At 42.9% G+C, this 22,665-nt stretch overlaps 1 protein-coding gene and 1 long non-coding RNA gene across 24 annotated transcripts in view; one reads left to right on the top strand and one right to left on the bottom strand.

Annotated features, from left to right (window-relative positions):
* The window catches only part of LOC146806015 (uncharacterized), a 141,052-nt gene that overhangs the window by 20,113 nt on the left and 98,274 nt on the right, over positions 1 to 22,665 (top strand). For 7 of the 19 annotated variants that reach the window (XR_014967956.1, XR_014967957.1, XR_014967955.1 and 4 more), the window contains exons 2-4: positions 7,766 to 7,876; positions 8,406 to 8,471; positions 19,791 to 19,860. The exons of 5 other annotated variants lie outside the window; for them this stretch is intronic. Coding sequence is in view for 4 of the 14 variants with exons in the window: in XM_085623347.1 (XP_085479473.1) it covers positions 7,766 to 7,876; positions 8,406 to 8,471; positions 19,791 to 19,860 (247 nt within the window). In the remaining 10 variants the exon portion in view is untranslated. Of the gene's footprint in view, positions 1 to 7,294; positions 7,384 to 7,765; positions 7,877 to 8,218; positions 8,305 to 8,405; positions 8,472 to 13,176; positions 13,212 to 13,329; positions 13,453 to 13,554; positions 13,609 to 19,741; positions 19,891 to 22,665 lie in introns of those variants that run through there. 7 more of the 19 variants (XR_014967961.1, XR_014967960.1, XR_014967959.1 and 4 more) reach the window with 7 other exon arrangements.
* The window catches only part of LOC146806014 (uncharacterized), a 664,408-nt gene continuing 643,238 nt past the window's right edge, over positions 1,496 to 22,665 (bottom strand). For all 5 annotated transcript variants that reach the window (XR_014967970.1, XR_014967974.1, XR_014967972.1 and 2 more), the window contains one exon: positions 1,496 to 2,336. This is a non-coding gene — a long non-coding RNA (uncharacterized LOC146806014). The remainder of the gene's footprint in view (positions 2,337 to 22,665) is intronic.

The following is a 22,665-nucleotide window of genomic DNA, read 5'->3' as shown; positions in this document are numbered from 1 at the left end:
TCTTGTTCCTGCTTTTAAATTGGGCATTGTCTCTTAGTCTTGGACGGGTTCCCGGAATGACCTTGGAGGGTACATGTTCACCCGGGGTCAGGTCCAGGCCACTGTTGCTGGCAGTGACGCATGCACACTTCACCCAGAACCTCGTATTGTCAAGGCTGTCATGTTTACCGTCTCGTTCAGCCATCTTGTATAGGCCGAAATGGTCAACTTAAGCAAAAGAAACACAAAAACGTAAGTAAAAGATGGAAATGACTAATAAAATTTTATCCCCTTACTAATACCCATATGTGTGTGTATTTATCTAGCGGAAGCAACACTCAGAGCGGTTTATACTTACTAAGTAAAGCACAAATCACCAATACATCCCTTAAGCAACATATAACATGTAATATTCTAAATGTTTACTATTAATATGCTTACACTAGTTAATTCACAATTAATATAGCCATGCAAAGTGCAATTCCCACGTATATTTCTTGGCGCAGCGGCCAGGGTGCCTGACTCCGGACTACTGGGTTCACGGTTCGATCCCCGGTGCCGGCGGCAGGTTAGCCCAGCACCATGTGACTCTGGGCAATTGCTTGCTTAATCTTCCCGAGGGCCCCCAGCGCCAGGACACCACTTCGGAGGAAGCTGTGCGCTTTACAAATACTGGTATTTCATTTCATTTCATATGAACATGCAGAATGGGGGGGTATACAACATTTTGTACTACCCGCTCCAGCACCTGCGCCTGTTTCCCTTGCGGGAGTGAGCAGGGGCACCATATGTTTGCAAGTTAATTACAAACATATGGTGTCAATGCTCGCTCCTGCAAGGGAATCGCCAAACGTGCATGCGTTGGCATTGAAAGCAATGCAACACATGCACGTTTTTAGGGCAAAAAGCGAATCGATTACAAAAGGTATTTTTCCTAAGCAGCGCATATGCGCCGGTTAGGCGAGACCTATAAACGACTCCTTTCCCCTTTATACCTACATTATTATTTTTTGAACACAAAGCGGCCCCTCTGCTCTATCGGAGTTATTATTCCTAATCATCAAGCGTTTTGTGCAGAGTAGGGAACCATAAGTTAGGCTGCATGTTTCTGACAATTACCAACTAAGATTTGTCCCCACAAAGCAGTTGTTCATGAAAAACCAATCAACATTCAAGACTCACATATTAAAAATTCAATTTAAAACAGGCATATCCAGAGTCAATCAATAATACACAGTTGTGAGAAAAGAGTAATTAATATAAATCTGTCTTTACCATAGTGATTTCCGATGCTAGCGTCTAGGCTGTGATAAGAAAGGCTAGTTAGCAAAACTTTCCACAAGTAAAACACACCCTACTTCAAAATGTGCACCTTCATACTACAGGAATGGTACAGATATACAGAAAGAACCATTTTGCAAGGTATATTTTATTGCATATGCGCGACCAATGTGATTCAGCAGCACACAATGAAAATACAGTTTTCCTGTGCATCAAATGATGAAGTCAGTAGTGATAAAAGTGTAACAATTACACTTTATTGTGTATTATAAAAGACTGCATGTAGAAAACAAGTTTTCAGTTATTCATCACAAAAATACATTTTATTTGAGAAAGTACAGGAGACAGAGAAACAGTTTAGCACAGGCTGGTAGTATAGCATTTGTTCCAGGGTTAAACACATTTCTGTTGTTGGCACACCACACTAATAAATTATATAAGGGACGATACATAGGTTTGGGGGCCATGTGAATCCCAAAGGACAGGGTCCCATGGTAAATAAAGAAAACTTTCACCAGACAATATTCAAAGTCAAAACTATAAAGGTTTATTCAACATTTTATAGACATTATAGAAAGCAAAAATATTGATAAGTTAAGCAGTTTAAATCAGCATCAATGTATATCATAAGTCAAGCGAAATTATCTAAGTATACGTTATGCGAGAGGACAGAAATGAAGTCTGCTTAAGGACAATAATCACAATGTTCAATAAGTTTAATTTAAATATCTAGACTGTGAAGGAGACTGTTTTTGAAAAAAATAAGCTCAAGGTCTGTCATGCATCCGAAATAGGGCATCTTTATAGGTTGGAAATAGTGAAAGACACGCTTGTAACATGGTGTCAAATGAGATAATAAAGACAACAACCAATACATTTTTAAAAATTCATGATGCATTAATTGCCACATTGTTAGAAATGTCTTCAGAATGCATCACTTATGCTAAACCTTAACCTCAAACAGGTGAACTAAACTGTGTCTTTGCACATATTAAACAGAGTCATTCACAAGAACAGGAAAATCCATGATTTGTTGCCGGGGTGAATATAGTTAGGGTTCATCTTCCTCCAAAGTTCTATAAGTGAAACAAAAGAAATTACATTTGAGTTCAGCACAAGAGCACAAAATTAATCCTTTTTTGACTATTAGTTGTTATTGAAAAATAATTTAAGCAGGCCTTTTAAATGTGAAGAATAAAAAGTATTTTTTTGTGTTTGCAAAACAAGTGCCAGTATTAGGAGTTTAAGGCACACTTACATTAACTGGAGGCCTGATTATGCTAACTTAACAAATATAAATAAGCATTGAATCTTAATGAATAAATTTTCAATTCCGATAAAAGAGGTGGATTAGAAGAGACATGATAAAGACCTACACACTAGTGGTCTCAATTATCTCTGCCATAACAATCAAAATCGTTTTTGAAATCTAATTTGCAGCAAAATGTTATCTTACAAAACATGCATGTACCCAAATTATGATGCCGCCTACACATCAGGCAAACATGGTGGTTTGAACTAACAAGAAGCTTATTGCCACAGATGTAATATATCTAGGACTTAAAGTGTCATGCCTCTAAAATATGGAAAAGTTTGATTAAGTGACACATAGCAAGTAAACACAATTATCCAATTGTATCAATACAAGCTACAGTTAGGACTGGAAGACAGTATATTGCTTTGTTTCACACATCTCACTAAACAGATGACAGTTTAATATTAGCTTTTTATAATGGAAGATATTCAGCAAGGTACACATAGACCCAATTTGCCATAACATCTGTAATACTAATGGACATTGTGTGGTATTCCGATGCAGGAATATTGTAGTGGAATGTTGGATTGCATTGTAAGCAGGTGGATGAGGAGACTGGAAGGTTCTATTCTAGGCAGTTGTACATGGACCTTGTAGCTGGGCTGTTGGATGTGAGATGCTCCTAATTAAAAACCTGATCTATCTGTTCATGGAAGGCGTAATCTTTACTGTGGCGACAACTGGGCAGAAGCACCTCCACATCACTTCCACCTCAGACTTGTATTACTGGTTTTCTGGACCGAGCTGAAACCGGCATGTTTAACTCTTGGCAACATTTCTGCATGGCATCATGCCTGTACTTCTATTACATGATTTCTTTCTCTATTTGCTGCTGATTTCTGCAGTGTATTTTCGGGGAAAAGACTTCCACCTGTGCAGCGTATTTTCAAAGAATTGACTTTCTCCTTCAAAGCAAGTGTTAACAGCTCATGACACTCCTTGGTGTTCACTCATAGTCATGATTCTGTGTGCACATGCCAGCTGCTCCATGCACCATGTGTTTTTTAAGGAACAGACTTTTATCTTCAGTGTGGGCGGTAATAGCTCATGACACACTTAGGTGCAGCCTCGCAGTCAAGATTCTGTTTGGGGTGTGTGCACGTGTCAACTGCTCTATTTGCACAGTGTACCTGCATTGCAGGTCACATGTGGCACAGGAAATTTCTTTGACTGCCCAAACTGTGATTCCACATAGTATTGCAAGGAGGAATTAAAGAATAATTAACCCAACTTTATTAGAACTCACGTCCTCTCACTTTTGACTTTGTGTGAAACAGTCACAATATCTGAAATACACACATTGGTTTTAAAACTCCTCCTGGTCACGGGACTACCCCAATTGAAACTAGTCTGCAAACAACTAATTGCATACAGTCTCTGGAACCTGCAGAGTGTCTTGATGCAATAGTCTACATATGACTTCCATAAAATAGAGTCTAGACCATGAACAACCCTTTGTATAACTCTGGTAATCACAAGTACTGCAACTAAAACTGCTGAGAAACAACTACTTGGGTTACAAGACACACAGGAAGTAAATATTTTTGTATTTTTCACCAGATTTATTGAGTGGATGTGCTACTATTTAACTGGTTCTTTTTTACTAAATCTTTTAGATTTCGTGTCAGAAGAGGGGTAAGACTAGGATCTGTTGTAGCCCCCAATCTCTTCTCCCTCTATGTGAACAGGGTTGATAAAGAGCTTCAGAAGCTAGAAGCTGATGCACCAAAAATCAGACCCCGTTTCACTCCGGTGCTCCTTTATGCAGATGATCCGGTCCTGATGTCTAGAACCGCTAACAGTCTGCAAAAACTGATCGCTGGTTTTGTAGGATATATGGAGTACAAAGATCTCAAAAGTAAATTTGGCAAAAACTGTTATCATGTTATACGGAAGAGGTAGACCCAAAAAGAAATCATTCCATGTCAGGGAACAAAATGTAATACAAGTAAAGTAATTTTCCTATTTGGGGTACTTTGGGTGTACTTTTCTCAAACTCCGGTTCTTGGAACCCTCACCTGGAACTAGCAAAGTTACAACTTGCTAGATCAACTGAGGCTTTGTTCAGGTTTGCTAGAAAAGTTGGCAACAAACCTATTTGTGAAATGTTGCAACTCTATAGGTGTACATTTCTACCTTCAGCTACCTACGGTGCAGTCCTCTGGGGGGCCAGGTGGCAAAATATCATGCAAACTCAGGAAAATCTATTTTTGGCCAGGTTATTTTATGTACCACGTGCTACATCCACTTTAATTACTCACAGAGAACAAAGTGTTACTTATGTGGAAGATATCATTGATTTGAGTGGGATTACCGGCTGGCACAACATCTGGAGTAAACCAGCTATGAAATTCTCAAGGGAAGTGATCAATGACTTGAGCACTGTAATATAATTCCCTGGCTGACACATGTCAATAGGTTAATAATTGAAATTGATCTAGATTTCCAAATTTAGATTCCAGCAAATATACTACAGTTTAGCAAAAAAGAACTAAAAGCTATGCTTACCTCAAACAAAGAGGAGAGCAGGAGTTTAAAGAAAGCCGAAAACCTTGGTAATCAATTACCTGGAACAACCCTTGCAACCTGGACTGCAGGGCTACCTTGTGATGGTCATAGATGTTCAGAAAAGATTCTACCTTACTAGACTTCGATTAGGCATTGCAGCCATTCCAAAAAGAGACATGTGGTCCAATCGAATCCCTAGATACCAGAGTGATGGAGTGTCAATACAATCTTCAATGCACTTTATACTTGTCTGTGGTTTTTACAGTGAAATTAGGAAACGTATTCTCTGCCCTGTCAAAGAATTTCACAATGCACCAGGATGATCATAAGCTTTTATGTAGCCTTCAGTCTGAATATACCTGCTATACTTTCTCCCTTTATATTAGTGGTGCTACAAGAGTACGGAACACTCACTCTATATGATAATTTGATGTATGAATATGATTAGTTACGCTGCTATATATTGTGTTTTTATCCTCTTTTCACCAACACTTTACATTTTATATTTGTAAACATTCTTGCTTTTATGTGTTTTTTTAAAAGTGGTTCTTATTCTCTACAAAATAAAATCCTGGCAGATGTATTTAACTTTGTATTCTTTCTATGCTTTTATGATTACCAATCGAATAAAGCTAAATTCGACTTGACTTGACAAAGTAAGACAAGAGTTATGGTTAAAGGATGATCCCACATTGAACAAGGTTATTTCCATTGAATATTGTGAGGAACATTCTTTGGCTTGGATACAAAAAACCGGAAGATTGATGTCTACAAAGTGGGGTTGATAGAAGAGGAAGTGAAGAGCAAAACTACCCAGCTTGCAATAAAGAAAGTTAGGGGTGCATGTTACAGATGCTGTAATACTGGACATATTGCCTCTTTCAAAAAATGTCCGGGTCAAAAAATTGCCTGTAAACTATATTCTGAAAAAGGGCATTTTGCCAAATGTTGACATTCACAAAGGGGGTCTTGGAAAATTAATGGTATATATTCAGAACTAAATTAAGTTATGGAGGATTGTTTCTTATCTGTGTCTACTGAAGGAGAGAAGATATAGCACCTGAAATACTTTATTCCAATTAAGGGTTTGTTTGTAGAAGCTCTAGTCGACTCAGGAACATCGCTCACTTTGATATCTAATGAAGTGTTTGACAATGAGTTGTGTGATAGATACCTCATAAAGATCCTGATGTCGTGCTTGGAGGTTATGATAGACAAACCATAGAATGTAGGTTTTTTTTAAGCAGAAGTCAAATTTCATAGCAGCAAAATTAGCAGCAATGTGTATGTTCCTGTCAAAAGGGACAGCATCTTGAGTCGGCCTCACCAAAAGGATCTGGGAATCTTATTAGATCTGGACACTGAGAATGACAGAATGCACTCCAGGTTGGTGAACCAACATTTATAATGCTCAAGGGCGTTGAAGGCGTGCAACCTTGGTGCATGCTCCGTCCGTGCACATTAACTGTGTGTATCCCAAATTGAAGCCTCATCAGTTCCCCTCGCAAGATGCACATCCATATATAAGAAAGAATTCTGAATATTCAATCTGTTTATCATATTTTTGTTCTAAACTTTCTCCATCTTTGATCCAGAAATTTCCATGTTTACTAAATGTTTTTATTTTACACTAGCATCCCATAAAAAAGGCCTAAACAACGATATCCCTTGGGAGAATACCATAAAATACAACACTAAATGAGGTTCTCTTAGATCTTAAATATTGTTGCATTTGCGATTATCTCTCATAATTATGGCGCCTGAGGCACGTTGGTATTTCTATAGAATTGCCGATTATTTTCTCACTCTTTGCTTCGTTGTCTTTATTTATGGCTCATGTTCCCCCTGTGGTCACTACTGATCATACTTATTTTAGCTAGCAGTACTATTTAATCCATTTCCCTGATTACTATACCCTTTCCCACTCCATAGGTATCTTGTTTTCATGAACTCTAAGCCTCTAGATCAGTGCTCTTCCATCGTAGATATGTTTAGACTTATTATAACTGGCAGGTTCCCTTGTGTTTTCCATCAGTTAGTGTAGCTATCGGTATTCGAAGTATCATGGCCCGGGCCCGGGTCTCTTCCTGCATGAAATATGACCAGTTAGCAGACTAGTTTTTTTTTCTTTTTTGTTTGCTCTGGTCTACGTTCCTGGTACGCCATACCAGGTGACCAGGATATCCGCATCCAGTCCGCCATGGCGCGCTTTGGAGCACCAATATATAGACGCTGTATTCACCTGCTCTTTTCCACTCATTCTTGGAGGCAGCACAGGAGTCGCTTTCATCTCACGACGTGTGAGTATTGGATTACTACCTACCCGAAATCATCACAGATCTAATCTAGTTAGCGCACCACTATGGTACCATCCGCGTTATCTTAGTCTGGTCGCTTTTCTGCTTGTTGTGTATATTAGCTATTTAAGAAATACGCGGTTTTTGATCCCGCATTAGACATGCATCACGCTGCTCGTTGAGCATGAATTCCCATTTGCAGTGATTAAAGTTTAGATTATTTTTGCTTTGCATTTATCAATGGCCCATTTCTTTCACTTCATTTGCCTCCACGAATGACATGCTGTAATCTATAGCCATTTCTTCATTGAATATATACTAGAGTTAGTCATTTACATAGGAGTCTATCTAGCCTCTAGTTCTAATTTTTGGCTACATTCAACAGGTATCGTGCGGAGCAGCAGTTTACACAATTCCAACGGGCATGTCTCCATCTTTAAGCATCCATTGTCCTTGATGTACCAATCTTTATACATGATACACCCCAAAATAACAGGTACTTTCACATCTACATATGACTTTGATAATCTCTTTAGTACACATGAGAAGTTAACTCTAATAGCCATATTGTCCATGTCTCTTTCAGGTTTAGAATTTATTGCTGGCTACCTACTGTTTTGATTTTATCTACTGTTGGCTTCAGCATTCCACATACGATTCTTATTTTGCAGACGTCTTGGGCTCAAGCGTCTCCGTGTTTGGCATTATGATATCCATTTCGTAGAATTGATTTTATCCAGGTATATGAGTAATTACATCCAACCAATTCCTTACCCCTGGCCTTCTTATTTGTCGCTCCAACTAGCTTAATCACATTTTATCATATATCATTCTTTCTAGAGATATATATAAGGGACACTGCTGTATACCCTTTGTCGGACCTTTACAAACATCCTTGTTTGGGCCATACAAAATTGAGGAAAGGTATCACTACTTTATATCTCAACCAGAAAATGTCGTTAGGTTGTGACAATATCTTGAACATATAATTTAGAGATTCTCTTTATTCTCATATTCCCCTCCAGTGTCTTGGTTCACTTCTATCGCTGTGGACCAGATTTATCAAGATCTGCACTATTTGTTGTTTCTAGGTAAGCGCCTAGTTCCTAGTTTTTATACCCTTCACTTTTGTCTTGGCTAAATCTTAACACTTTGGGTCACCTATATTTTCGGTTTAATTATTCACTTCACATTTGGGTTATATATTTTCAATTTCGTTTTAGTCACTTTATCATCTTTCTTCGTTTCTCTTTCTTTTCTTTATCCCTTTGGTCCGTGGACTATTTTTCTAGATCAAATGAAACTGTTTAGCATCTTCAATTATTTTGATGTACTTTGCGTATTGTTATATCTTTGGACTCGGTGTACTTGAATACAATTCAGGCTCTGTTTTGTCATGTTATGTGTGTAGTCCAGTTATGTTATATGGTTTTCTATGTTTCTCATGCAGAAAATCAAGTGGCTTCTCCTGAAAAAGGCGTTTTTTGTTACGCCGAAACGCGCGTAGAGACGTACTTCTCCATCTACTTAGATTTATCCACCATGTATTGTTTGTGAGACTTACATCTCCATCTACTTAGATTTAGCCACCATGTATTGTTTGTTTATGTAATGCTTATAGGTATTTCTTACAACAAAAGATTTTGTAATATATTATACGCATGACCTTATTAATAATCATGTCATTGTTTTGTCATTTGTTTTTTGATGTAGTGTTTATAAAAAAATAAAAAAATAAATCTTTTTTAAGTTATGATAAAGAATAAAATGCATTTTTTTTAAACATATTCTGGTAGTACACCGAGTCCTTGTTCCGATGTTTATCACCTGATTTTCGCCAGGTGTTGTGTTGCCTAGGAGCTATTTCTTTCAGAACTAAATGTTTTTATCTCCATGTTTTACGTATGCCCATCCAGGCTTTTCAAAGCAGCACAAAGGGGGTTCAATATTCCTAATAACACAGTGTCATGTACCCATTGCATTTCGGGTTAGCTCCCTTCCTCTGGGGTAACTAAAATACAACCTAACTTTAACTCGCGTACCCGCAATGGACTGCTGAAGACTTCACATACTGCATCACTCATGACATGGTCAGTGACATCACTCATGACATCTCAAATGACATCATTGTTGATATCATCCTCAGAATCTCTGAGGCACCCACTCACACCCCAATACAATCTTTCATACACCCGCTCCAACTTTCACACTACCCTTCTCAAAACCATTGACACACCCATACCAGTACTTACATACCCACTCCCTTATGTATAGGTCTACACACACATCTATTCACTCAACCATACAGACACTCATGCACCCACTCACTCACTAATACAGCCACTGACATATCCACTCATTCACCCAAACAGCCACTCACACACTGTTAGACACTCAGAACTACTCACACACCTGCTCACTCATGCATAAAGGCAATCACACTGCCACTTACTCACCTATACTGTTATACATGCACCATCTCACGTATTCACACAGCTACTCCCTCCCACCTCCCCTTCTTATGGCGGTCGTTGCGCGGCCGCGCCGAAGGCACGTCTAAGGCAAGCCCGTCTGTGCCCGTCCGCGCCTGGTCCGCGCCCAGCACCAGAACCCCTGGATCCCGAAGCCACCACAACACCAGACTGCACTACGACTCCATCAGCCTCCACGCACTCAACCCTGGATGACATCACGCCTGCTACCATGCCACCCCGAAGCGCACCCAAGGACCCTTCACCTGCCTGAACTGCAACTACAGCAGCATCCGGCCCGACAAACCACCAACCAAAGAACCCAACCACCTCCGATGCATCCTCCTCAACACCCGCTCCGCCCGCCGGCACGCCGTCGAACTCTTGGACCTCCTGGACTCAACCACCCCCGACGTCGCCTTCCTGACGGAGACCTGGCTGGACACCACCTCGGCACCAGACATCGCCACTGCCATCCCAGAGGGCTACAAAATCTCCCGCAGAGACCGCATCAACAGAGTAGGAGGGGGAATCGCCATCATCCACAAGGACACCCTCTGTGTATCAACCAACACAGACGACACCCTCACCACCGCCGAGCACATGCACTTCCAGATCCACACCGACCCTAACACCACCCTCAGAGGAACACTCGTCTACAGACCACCCGGACCCTGACCACAGTTCTGCGACACCATCGCCAACTTCATCAGCACCCACGCCATCACCTCCACGGAATACATCCTCCTCGGGGACCTGAAGTTCCACCTCGAGAACAACAATGATGTCAACTCCGCCGCCCTGATCGACAACCTCGCCAACCTTGGACTCAAACAGCTCGTGACAACACCCACCCATGCCGCTGGTCACACACTGGACCCCATCTTCACCGCAAGCCCCCACGTCTCCTTCGACCACACCACCGAACCCTACTGGACAGATCACAGCTGCATCCACTTCACCTTCAGGAAACCCACCACACACCACCGCACCCAACAGATGCCACGCCGCCGCTGGGGCAAGGTCACCGAGGACCAACTGACCGCCACCCTCACCCTGGGACCTCCCGCAGATCCCACCGACCCCGACACCGCCGCCACCAACCTCAGACAATGGATCATCGACTGCGCCAACACCCTCGCCCCACTCAAGACCTCCACCACTAACCACTCCAGCAAGAAGGCCGCTTGGTTCACCGAAGACCTCCGGACCTCGAAGCGCAACTGCCGGAAACTGGAGAAGAACTGGCTCCACGACCAAACACCGGACAGCCACTCAGCCCACAAGAATGCCATCCGCAGACACCACCAACTCATCAGAACCGCCAAGAAGACCGCCTTCAAGGACCGCCTAGACAGCAACGCACACAACAGCAAAGAGCTCTTCAACATCGTGAAAGAACTCTCCAACCCCAGCTCCAACACCAACGACATCCCACCCTCACAAGACTTGTGCGACTCCCTGGCCACCTTCTTTCACCGCAAGATCACCGACATCCATGACAGCTTCAACACCGCCACCCCCGCACCCGTCGTCGAGACCGCCACCGCTGAGAACACCACCCGCACCAGCCGGCTGACCACCTGGTCCAACGTCAGTGACAAAGACACCATCAAGACCATGAACTCCATCCATTCCGGATCCCCATCTGACCCATGCCCCCACCACGTCGTCAGCAAAGCCTGCACAGCCATCGCACCCCACCTCCGGAAGACCATCAACATCTCCCTCGAGACAGCAACCTTCCCGGAGAGCTCGAAGCACGCCGAGATCAACGCCCTACTGAAGAAACCCAAGGCAGACCCCAAGGACCTCAAGAACTTCCGACCCATCTCCCTGCTCCCCTTCCCGGCGAAAGTTATCGAGAAGATCGTCAACAAACAGCTCACCCGCTACCTTGAAGAATGCCCTATGGGCAGTTTCTAAGAGTGAGACGTAACTGCTTCTACAAAGATGAATATCTGTTGCATGCAACAAAACCGCTTGACAATTTGAAGAAAAGAGGGTACCCCAAAAATTTGCTAAAAAGATCCATGAAAAGAGCTTGGTGGACTCCACGAGAAGCTCTACTCGAAAAAAATGAAAAATCTCCCCTGGAAAGGATAGTTTGTGTCTCGACATTTTGCCCGAATTCAAACATCTTGAAGAAAGTGATCAACCAAAATTGGCACTTGATAAAAAATCTGGCCCACTCCTTAAAACTGAATCCACTTTTTGCTTTTAAAAAAGACCGCAGCATTGCAAATCATGTTGTAAGAGCAGCGATGCCATCAATAAAACAAAATACCGTACGAGACTATGTAGGTCTCCCACCAATACTGGGTCACCACAAATGTGGAACTTGCATTTGCTGCAAGTCCACCGAAGAAGGAATATTATTTGCACATAATTCCATCTTCTGGAAACACGAATCCTTCACCAACTGTAAAAGTAAAAATGTGATTTATGGTATTCGTTGTCCCTGTGACCAATTGTACATAGGAAAAACGAGCCAAGAAATAAGAATAAGGATTTCACAACATAAATCTCGGATCAATAAAAATGTCCAAACTGCACCACTGGTAAATCATTGGAGAGCTCACAATCATTCAATAAAAGATCTAAAGTGGACTGTAATTTCAAAAGTAGAGCAGGACGTAAGAGGAGGAGATCTTGAGACCAAGCTATCAAGAAGAGAGGCTATGTTAATAGTCAAATTTAACACAGCTATCAATGGATTAAATGAGCTCTCAGAACTGTACAATTTGAGATAATTTCTGCCAGACTGCAATTACTGGTATCCTATGAGAATGTAATCTGTATTTTTCATTATTATTTGCTTATTCGTAATTAGATTGTCATTTCCGATAGGAAAATCGGTTTTGTTAACAACCTAAATTGAACAATAAAGTTTTTTCAGATCCATTCAAGAAGTGCTACATGAGGTGTCCGTGGACGATTGTAAACTGAATCGTTTATAATCAAATAGACCATTTACAAGAATGAGGGAAGTCCCTTGTAGACATGAATCAGAGAAGTTATAATATTGCACTGTTTGTTTACTCGTTCCTACGCGATGAAAAGAACTACAAATGTCATGAGGACAAAAATGGGGCCATCACGTACCATTTAAAACGCACGTAATGAGACGCGCTCACAGCGGCGTCTGACACTTCCGAATATAACAAGAAATGTCGAGAGTATCAAGGTACGTTGAAATCTTTATTCCAAATTAGGTTGAGTCCTACTTCCGACCAGAGAGCATTTGATTTAAAACGATGCCCGTATTTATATCTTTCTAGTTGGTAACAATGTGTTGAATCAGTGGACGCTAGTTGGATTACAGCCTAAAGTGAGAAGAGCGACATCCACTGCACTAAGGTACGCGTCCCTTTTAGTAGTCCCATGAAATACCGTGTAACCTAGTACAACAAAGAAACGGGTTCAAACTCTTTTTTTGCATTCTATTTTGTATTCTTTCCCATATTCACGGCACCAGTTGGAAACAAGACAGCACTTTCCACCTAAAAAACGGAATATATAAAGATAACGATCGGAACTGCGATCGAAACAACTAAAATTATAAAAAGACACGTTCTATCCCTCAGAAGACACACATAATGTAAGTAAAGAAGGATGGCATTTGAGCGAATGTGAGACCATATTAGTATTTAGCTTTTGATGGTGATTCTCTCTTTTTGTCTGTCTGGTTGTGTCTTTTCAGACTCAGGCAACTACTGGGTTCAAGATCGGCTAATCTATCTATCACTAGACTGAGGTAAAGAAATTCAGACCATTGGTTGTTTTTTGCAAAAAGAGAATCTAGGTATCTAGTTATACTGAAAAAGATTTTTGTATGTGTTTCAGTCTACAGGTTCCTCATGAGAGCCCCGGTATTGGAAGGGGTTCGAAACGCGTAGACCTTGGTTTTGGCCATAAGAATTAGAAATACATAGTGATGACTTTGTTCAATACTATTCTATGGTCGTTATGAAAAAAGAATTTTTTAGAATTGGTGAAATGCAGTTTTTGATTGATGAGAGCATGTTTGTCTGAGACTGTTCAGTTTGGTATGAGTAGTGAATGAGTGAAGATATGAAACGAATGATAAGAATGGATGGAGTATGGTAAGAATTAGAATGCGATTTATACATGTTTGCAGTCATATATTTTTGTATATGTGTTTGAAGTTTTGAAAAATCACAAAACTTATGGTGTATATATAAAAAAGAATAAAAAAATGGATTGATTAAATTGACGGAAACAGTGGTCTAAAGGTTCATGTTGTTTTCATTCAATATGTTACCTCGCAATTAGAAGCGTATAGAAAGAAAAGTATCAGTATTGGCATTTTTGTTGTTTTTTATCTGATTGGCGGCTTGTCCTTATTGATTTAAGCCCAAACCCAGTTTTGGTGTAGCTACGTTAAATATCTACATGGCACCACTCGCCCACGTCGCACGACAACACTGCCTCAACATCATCTCGTATGCCGACGACACCCAGCTGATCATATCCCTCACCGAAGACCCCCACACCGCCAAAGCCAACCTACACAAAGGAATGAAGGCCGTCGCAGAATGGATGAAGCACAGCAGACTGAAGCTGAACTCTGACAAGACGGAAGTTTTCATCCTCGGCCACACCCCCTCAGCCTGGGACGACTCATGGTGGCCAGCATCGCTGGGAACAGCCCCAGAACCCAGCGACCACGCATGCAATCTGGGGGTCATCCTTGACTCCTCCCTCTCCATGGCCAAGCAAGTCAACGCGGTCTCCGCATCCTGCTTCAACACCCTCCGAATGCTCCGCAGGATCTACAAATGGATCCCCTCGGACACGAGAAGAACTGTCACCCAGGCCCTCGTCACCAGCAGACTGGACTACGGGAACGCTCTCTATGCAGGAACAACAACCAAGCTCGTGAGACGGCTGCAACGCATCCAGAACGCCTCAGCACGACTGATCCTCGACATCCCCCGACGCAGCCACATCACACCCCACCTGAGAGACCTGCACTGGCTCCCCATCAATAAGAGGATCACCTTGAAACTCCTCATCCACGCGCACAAAGCCCTACACAACACCGGACCAGAATACCTCAACGACCGACTCAGCTTCTACACTCCCACCCGCAGCCTCCGCTCTGCCAACCTCGCCCTCGCCACAGTCCCGCGCATGCAGAAATCCACCACTGGCAGCAGATCCTTCTCCCACCTCGCCGCCAAGACCTGCAACACTCTCCCCACCGACCTACGACAGACGCAGGACCTGATTGCCTTCAGAAGACTTCTCAAGACCTGGCTCTTCAAACAGTAGCAGCCCCACCCTTCCCCCACCGCCTTGAGACCCTCACGGGTATGTAGCGTGCTTTACAAATGTTATGATTGATTGATTTATTGACTAACACACACATACTCACCTATACAGTCCCTGAAACAGGCATACACTCCCCAATACAGCCACTCTCACAATACCTCACTCACATATTCAGTCCTTTATAATCTCGAATACTCACATATACTGCTTTTCACATATGTATTCAGTCACCCATATACCACTGAGACATCCGTTCACTCATTGACATAGCTATACACAAAATCACTCAACCATACAGCCCTTCTCAGATGCACTCATGAACCCATACAGGCAGTGAATTACCCACTCACTCATCCATGCAGGGAGTCACACACCCCTCACCCACCCGCACAGAGTCATGCACCCATACAGGAACTCAGACAACCAATCAATAACCCATATAGACACTCGTATACTTACTCACCAACCCATGCAGCCACGTATACACCAACTGACAAACTGATACAGACATTCACACAGATTAGTCACTCACCATACATTCACTGAGAGATATGAAATCACTCACATATACAGTCAGTCACGCACCCACTAAATTATCCATACTGGCATGCATACACCCACTCATTCTTCAATACACCTTGGCGTATATATATTTAACCCTAATAAACTTTTTAGAAACACTCAGGGGTCGATTCACAAAGGTAATCTGAGACACATGTCTAACTTTACGACATTTTGTATTCACAGAATTCATGAACGACTTTTTGTATTCACAGAAGTCATTTAAGAGTTGTATCTTTACGTCCGCACTCAGGCGGGAATCTCCGCACCCAGGCCATACTCTCCGGCTCGGGCCTTACTCTCCGGCTAGAGCCGTACTCGCTGGCTCGGGCCAGATGAAGTATAATCAATGGGCTGGAATGCAATTTTTACAAAAAGGTGTATTAGGAATGTGTGATAAATGGTAGAGGAGGTGATGAAATACAGTTTGGGCAGGGAAAAGGGTGTGGCCAGATACTACATCATAGCCCAGAAAGGTTTTCTCCTTTGCATCATGGTACAATTTGCGCTCCCCTAAGTGTTGACTGTAGTGTCCACACTACAGTCAACACTAAGAGAGCTCCCCTTAGTATTGACTGTAGTGTTGACACTACAGTCAGCACTAAGGGGAGCACAAATTGTGCACTGCATGTACCATGATGCAAAGGAGCATACTTTTCTGGGATATAAGGTAGTGTCCAATGTTAGAAATGGGGGTATATAGTTGGCTAGGGCTTGCACCTTTGTCCAGATAGGGACCATTCTTCCTAGTCAGGATAAGGGAGATACACTCCTAAAATTACCCCTTCTCATCCCATTGGTAGCTTGGTATGAGCAGTCAGGCTTATCTTAGAGGCAGTGTGTAAAGCATTTGCACTTAACCAACAGTAATACAGTGTAAGCACTACAAAAAGACACCACACCAGTTTAGAAAAATAGCCAATATTTTTATATACGTTAAGACAAGATCAAATCCAACAAAAATCCACAATACTATATTTAAAATTCTGCAGTTATCAAAATAGGTTTCACACAAACTTCCCCAATGTCGATAGCTCCGTCCGGGGAAATCACAGCATTGTGAACAACAAACCCAACAGTTCTGGCTGGTCGTGGGCCAGCTACGGTGTCGGAAACACCCACAAACAGTACTGGAGAGAAGTGTAGGGCGATGGGGCCCTTGAGGTCACTCGAGTTGCAGGTCGAGCTCTTCTCTGATGGAGTCAGGAGCGCTGGCATTGGCAGGCATCGGGAGCTGCAGTGCGAAGCGCAGCGGTGTGGTGTGCAGTGCCCCTAGGTCGCAGTGCGAGCAGCGGCTCGGTGGCGGCGTCAGATGGCATCGTGATGAGACCAGGGTCGCGGTGCAAGATGAAGGTGGTGCCCGTCACGATGCTAGCAGGTCACGGTGCAAGCAGCGGCATCATCGTAGCTGAAGCACTGTCGTCCGTTGACGAGCGGGAGTCGATGGTGCCGGCGTCAGCAGGACAAGGCTGCGGGATGGGGGCAGTGCTTCGTGTGACTTACGAGCCGTGCCCTCGAACCACGGTGCAAGCAGTGGTGTTGATTTTGGTGTGGAGCGGCTGCGTCAGGGAGGCCAAGGCGTCCTGGTGAAGCAGGGCGATACAGAGTGCGGTGCCCACAGGACGGGGGGCAAGCAATGGCTCGGTGACGGCATCAACAGGCATCGTTGGTGAGACCAAGTCGCGGTGCGGCAGTGCTCTCTGCAGTGCCAAAGGTTCAGCGTGAAGCAAGGTGGTGCGGAGTGTGATGCCCGCAGGTCACGGTGCAAGTAGCAGCTCGGTGATGGCATCCACAGGTGTCGTTGGTGAGACCAAGTTTGCGGTGCGGTGCCCTCGGTGGTGCCTTCAGGACACAGAGTCGGCAGCTGTATCGTAGGCTTCATTGGTTGGGTCTTCCTCTGTTACAGCACAAAACATACAGTCCCCCGTGCTGCGGGCAGAAGAGTTTTGAGTCTTTGTGGTTCCTTAGACTTCATGAACAGGGGGCAAGCTCTACCTCAAGCCCTTGGAGAGACTCACAAATTAGGTTGCAGAAAGTCCAGTTTATGCCTTTCACTGCCCAAGACAGAAGCAGCCACTGCAGGTCAGCCCAGCAAAGCACCCAGCAAAGCAGTTGTTCCTTTTTGCAGCATCTCCGGCTCTTCTTCTTGGCAGTCTTCTTGTTTCAGATGAGTTCTAAAGTTCGGGGGTTTTGGTCCCAGTATTTGTTCTCCAAAAATCTTTTGATCCTCTAGGCAGAGGGTGTCTGTGCCCAGCCAAACCAGTTCTGCCTCTTCTGGTGTGATTTCCTGATGGGAGGTGGAGACGACATTATCAGAGGCCGACCAGGCCCTTTGAGGTGCAAGGAAATCTCCTCCCTCTTCCCCCATCACAGCCCATGTCTATTCAGCCCTTTCCTGACCTACCTAGACTATCGAGAGCCACCCCGGCTTCCTAGCCATCTGTCGTCCAAAACCCAGACAGGCAATCCACATTCCAGGAGAGGCACACGGGATGACTGAGCAAGAAAATAACTACTTTGAAAAAGTGGTATTTTCAAACACAGAATATAAACATCACCTTTACTAAAAGATGCATCTTTAGATTCTGAGTTCAGGCATACTAAACTTTATTTCTCAACTTGATTCGCCGGGCGAGTTAAGTGTTTAAGGTGTTATAAACGAAATTCCCATCTTGTCCGATAGTGAAGGACGAGTTGGGTTGTTGTTCACTCCCGGGACATGCCATACACACCCAGGCATGTCCCACCTTTCGCGTACATTTCACCCTGCCCACAGGGGTGCCTTGGGCCTACCGTAGGGGTGACTGACGGGTATGAAAAGAGAAGGATAGGGACCGGCAAGTGTGTGCACTCGCCAGGTCGACAAGGCAGTTACCAACTGCGCGCAGACTCTGCAATGGCAGCTCTGAGTTACTGTTTTTTTAGGGCTTCTCTCAGGGGAGGCACAACCAGTGCTGCAGGCCCCTGAGTAACATTTGATTCACCAGCCCTGGCACAAGCAGTGCACTTCACTAGGGGCTAACAGGTAAACCAAATGTCCAAACATGGAAACACAAATCAATACCATAATTTACCATGGGAGCACCTGCAGTTTCCCACTGATCAGCAGTGCGGAAAGTGTGCAGAAACGCTACGCCAGCAAAAACAGAGCAAAAACTGGGAGGTCATAAAGCAACTCAGGGAAAACACACCAAAAGATGCCAAGTCTAACATTTGACCACACCCTTTTCCCTGCCCAAACTGATTTTCATGACCTCCTTTACCATTTATCACATGTTCCTAATGTTCCCTTTTGTAAAAATTACAATCTGGCCCATTGATTACACTTCATCCGGCCCAAGCTACAGAGTATGGCCTGAGCCGGAGAGTATGGCCCAAGTGTGGAGAGTACGGCCCGAGTGCGGAGAGTATGGCCCGGGTCTGGAGAGTATTGCCCGGGTGCGGAGAGTATGGCCCGGGTGCGGAGAATCCGGCCGACACCAGACGTAAAGATACGACTGGTAAATGATCTTTGTGAATACCAAAAGTCGTAAAGTTAGACTTTTGTCTCAGATTGCCTTTGAGAATCGGGCCATCAGTCACTGAATTATGTCAACAGTGATGTCATCAGTGATGTCATTTGAGATGTCATCAGTTATGTCATTAGTGATGTCACTGATCATGCCATGAGTGATGTAATATGTGACGTCATCAGCAGTGTATTGCGGGCGCGCGAGTTATAGTTAGCTGAACTAACTATAACGGGGGAATTTCATTGTTTTTTTACGAGTAAAATGTCCAGCTAACTATAACATGTGTGAAACCTATGTTTTTTTCAGTGAATATATAATATGTGATGTCATAAGCAGTGCATTGCTGGGGCGTGAGCTATAGTTAGCTCAGCTAACTAGAACAGCTGATTTTTTGGGTTTTGTGCAAGTGAAATGGTAACCTAACTATAACGTTGCTGTAACCATTGATTTTTCCGTGAACATATATGTATATGTATATGTGTGTGTGTGTGTAGAGCTCAAAATTCCCTTGTATTGCAGGAAAAGTAAGCACTCACGGGTGGCGTTGTCACGGATCTTTTATTTTCAGAACAAACGCGTTTTGTCGGTCTGCCTTCTATGCACAAGGGTAAACATCAACAATGGACGAAACAGAAAGCGTAAGAATGGACGCCATCTTGTAATGTATGGTATATACATTTCATTACAATCTTACAAACGCTAATGTGTGCAAATAAACCGATGTCACAATATAATTCATAATCAATTTGCCTTGGTAAATACCACAATTCATTGTATATAAATAATAAATGTCGGTCCATCGCTGTATTTACATATGTATACCAATGCTTAAAGATGCCTCATACCATCTGCATACACTGTTGTCATGTGTCTGCCAAATATTGATGTGACACCCTGTTCATTAAAATCTAGCCGTGGATCGGCAAATGTCCATTGCAACGAATATACCCTCATTGCGCAAATTATCAAAACATGTTCCAGGTAGCCATCAACTGGGGACAATACTGATAGCTTGTATAATACAATGTCAAGCTTTCCACTTCTCCAATGCATATTGCATAACCCAATATTATAGTATACTATACTAGATAGCCTATTGATATGGATCTAGCCGTGAATCGGCAAATCCCCAGCATGACGATATGCCTGCGCGAAGGGAACGGGCCATTATTAACTGTATGTCCTTAATTGATTTAGACACCCAGATGTGATGCTAATTCTTCACTACTGTTCAGACCTCTGGGACATTTTGTCTGTAAATCAATTATGTAGCGTGACTCTAACCTACGCAATCTGTCACCATCCCTTATATTATCTGCCACATTGTCCAGGCCATAATATTGTAGCACATTCCTGTTGCCAGAGTGTTTATCAGGATAATGCCTTGCTACTGGGTATGCTGTGTCGTTTTTTGCAATTGCTCTCAAATGTTCAAATGTTCTAGTATGCTGATTTTCAAAGGGTGGATGGTGCTGCTGATGTAGCATAAGCCACAAGGACATACAAAACAATAGAAAGCATATGAGGTGCTGCAGGTCAAAAATGTAGTTATAGATCTTTTCAAGTTTATGTCCGGAACTGTGCATGTCAGAACCCTTTTGCTGTTCAGTCAAGCTTTACACTTTCCGCACAGAAAGAAACCTTTACGTACTAGCCTGTCTCTTAGTGATCTCGACTTTTTAAAGGTCACTAACGGATATGTTGGAATATCTTTACTTGTAACATTATCCGTTTTTAAAATATGCCAATTCTTTTTAAGCATAAGTTTCAGGAAATTAGCTTCCGCTGAATAGGTGGTAATCATTCTGAACTTGCCTTCATGCCTGTCATTGGACCCTCTCTTCTGTATTTTACTGTCTTTCAATAAGTGTTTTCTGGGGATCCCTCTCACTTTATGGAGTGTACCCTCTAAGAGGGCCAATTCATAACCTCTCACCTCAAATCTAGCTACACATTCCTTAGCAGCTGCTTCTAAGTCACATGTTCTCGAGCTGTTCCTTTTTAGTCTTAAAAGCTCTCCATAGGGGATGCTTTGTTTTACTTTAGGTGGATGATTACTAGTGGCAAACAAAGTTGAATTTCCCGCGGTTGTTTTGCGATAGAGAGCTGTATGTAATTCACCATCCAATACAAAATACGTCAAGTCAAGGTAGTCCACTGCCACTGGACTAACCGTGCCCGAAAAGTGCAGATATAAATTGTTCTCATTCAAATCTTCAATGTAACCTCCTGCGGACTCAGACGTGCCCTCCCACACAATAAAAAGATCATTGATGTATCGGTGCCAGACTACGGCTCTGCCTTTGATAGTGCCCCTTACATGGGTTCTGGGCACCTGCTCCTCCCACCAGCCAACAAACAAGTTCACATAGCTGGGAGCAAAGCAGGTGCCCATCGCTGTGCCAGAGATTTGTTTAAAATACTTGTCTTCAAAAACAAAGATATTGTTGGGAAGGCAAAATCTTATAAATTCAATCAGCATCAAATTGTGTTCCGCAAAACGTAATTGTCTTTTGTTTAAATAAAACTGTACAGCTTTCAAACCATCCTCATGGTTTATGCAAGTATACAAACTAGTAATGTCCAACACTACTAGTTGATATGAGGGGTCCCAGATTATACTCGCAATTTTGTTAAAAAAATCTTTGGTGTCCTTCTCATACGATTTCAGTTCCATCACAAAATGAGATAAAAAATGGTCAATGAACATGGACAAGTGTTCAGTCAAACTACCCTGTGATGACACAATTGGCCTACCTGGTGGACGTAGGTTGTCTTTGTGTAGCTTTGGAATATGGTAAAATGTTGCAAAAACTGGACTCGTATTCCGTTGGAATAAATGTTCTTCCGTTCCTAGCATTGATTTGCTGTACCATTTCCTGATCAGAGTCTTGTAACCATACACCTTTCTTGTTAGTTTTCCCATGTGGTCTTCAAATAGTACATGCTGTGAGACAATTGCCGCAGAGCTTCTTCGCAGTATTGCGTCCTAGCTTCCACCTTTATCTGAAGGCTTAATGATAATGGAAGTATCCTGAAGTAGACCATTGAGTTCCTGCTTCTCTTCATTAGTTACGTTGTCATGTCTGGGACTCTTGTGGTTCATGCATCTAAATTTTAATAGATCACTCACCATTGTGTACTTGATATTAGTAGTAACCGACGAAGCTAAACCCGCTTATTCCGCTACTACCCTGACTATCTTTCACGACACAAGAGAAACAGGTGCTGCTCCAGCAGAACCTTCAGTGAAGTGCGCAGTAGAATATTGGAGCACACCTCACCAACTGTCATTCACTGAAAGACTAGACTGCTAAACAGCGATATGCTGTTGCAATGTCAGGATGTTGGCGGCCATGTTGGAGTTTCTACGGTGCCAACTAGCACTCCAACTAAAGGGATTAGCTACTCTTTGAGTTTGTAATGAGAGAATAGTAGCTACG

Source organism: Triturus cristatus, chromosome 8 (genome assembly GCF_964204655.1).
Source record: "Triturus cristatus chromosome 8, aTriCri1.1, whole genome shotgun sequence".
In the NCBI taxonomy this organism is placed as follows: domain Eukaryota; kingdom Metazoa; phylum Chordata; class Amphibia; order Caudata; family Salamandridae; genus Triturus; species Triturus cristatus.
Note: the sequence above shows the minus strand (reverse complement) of the source record. Positions and strands in the feature narration are given on the sequence as shown.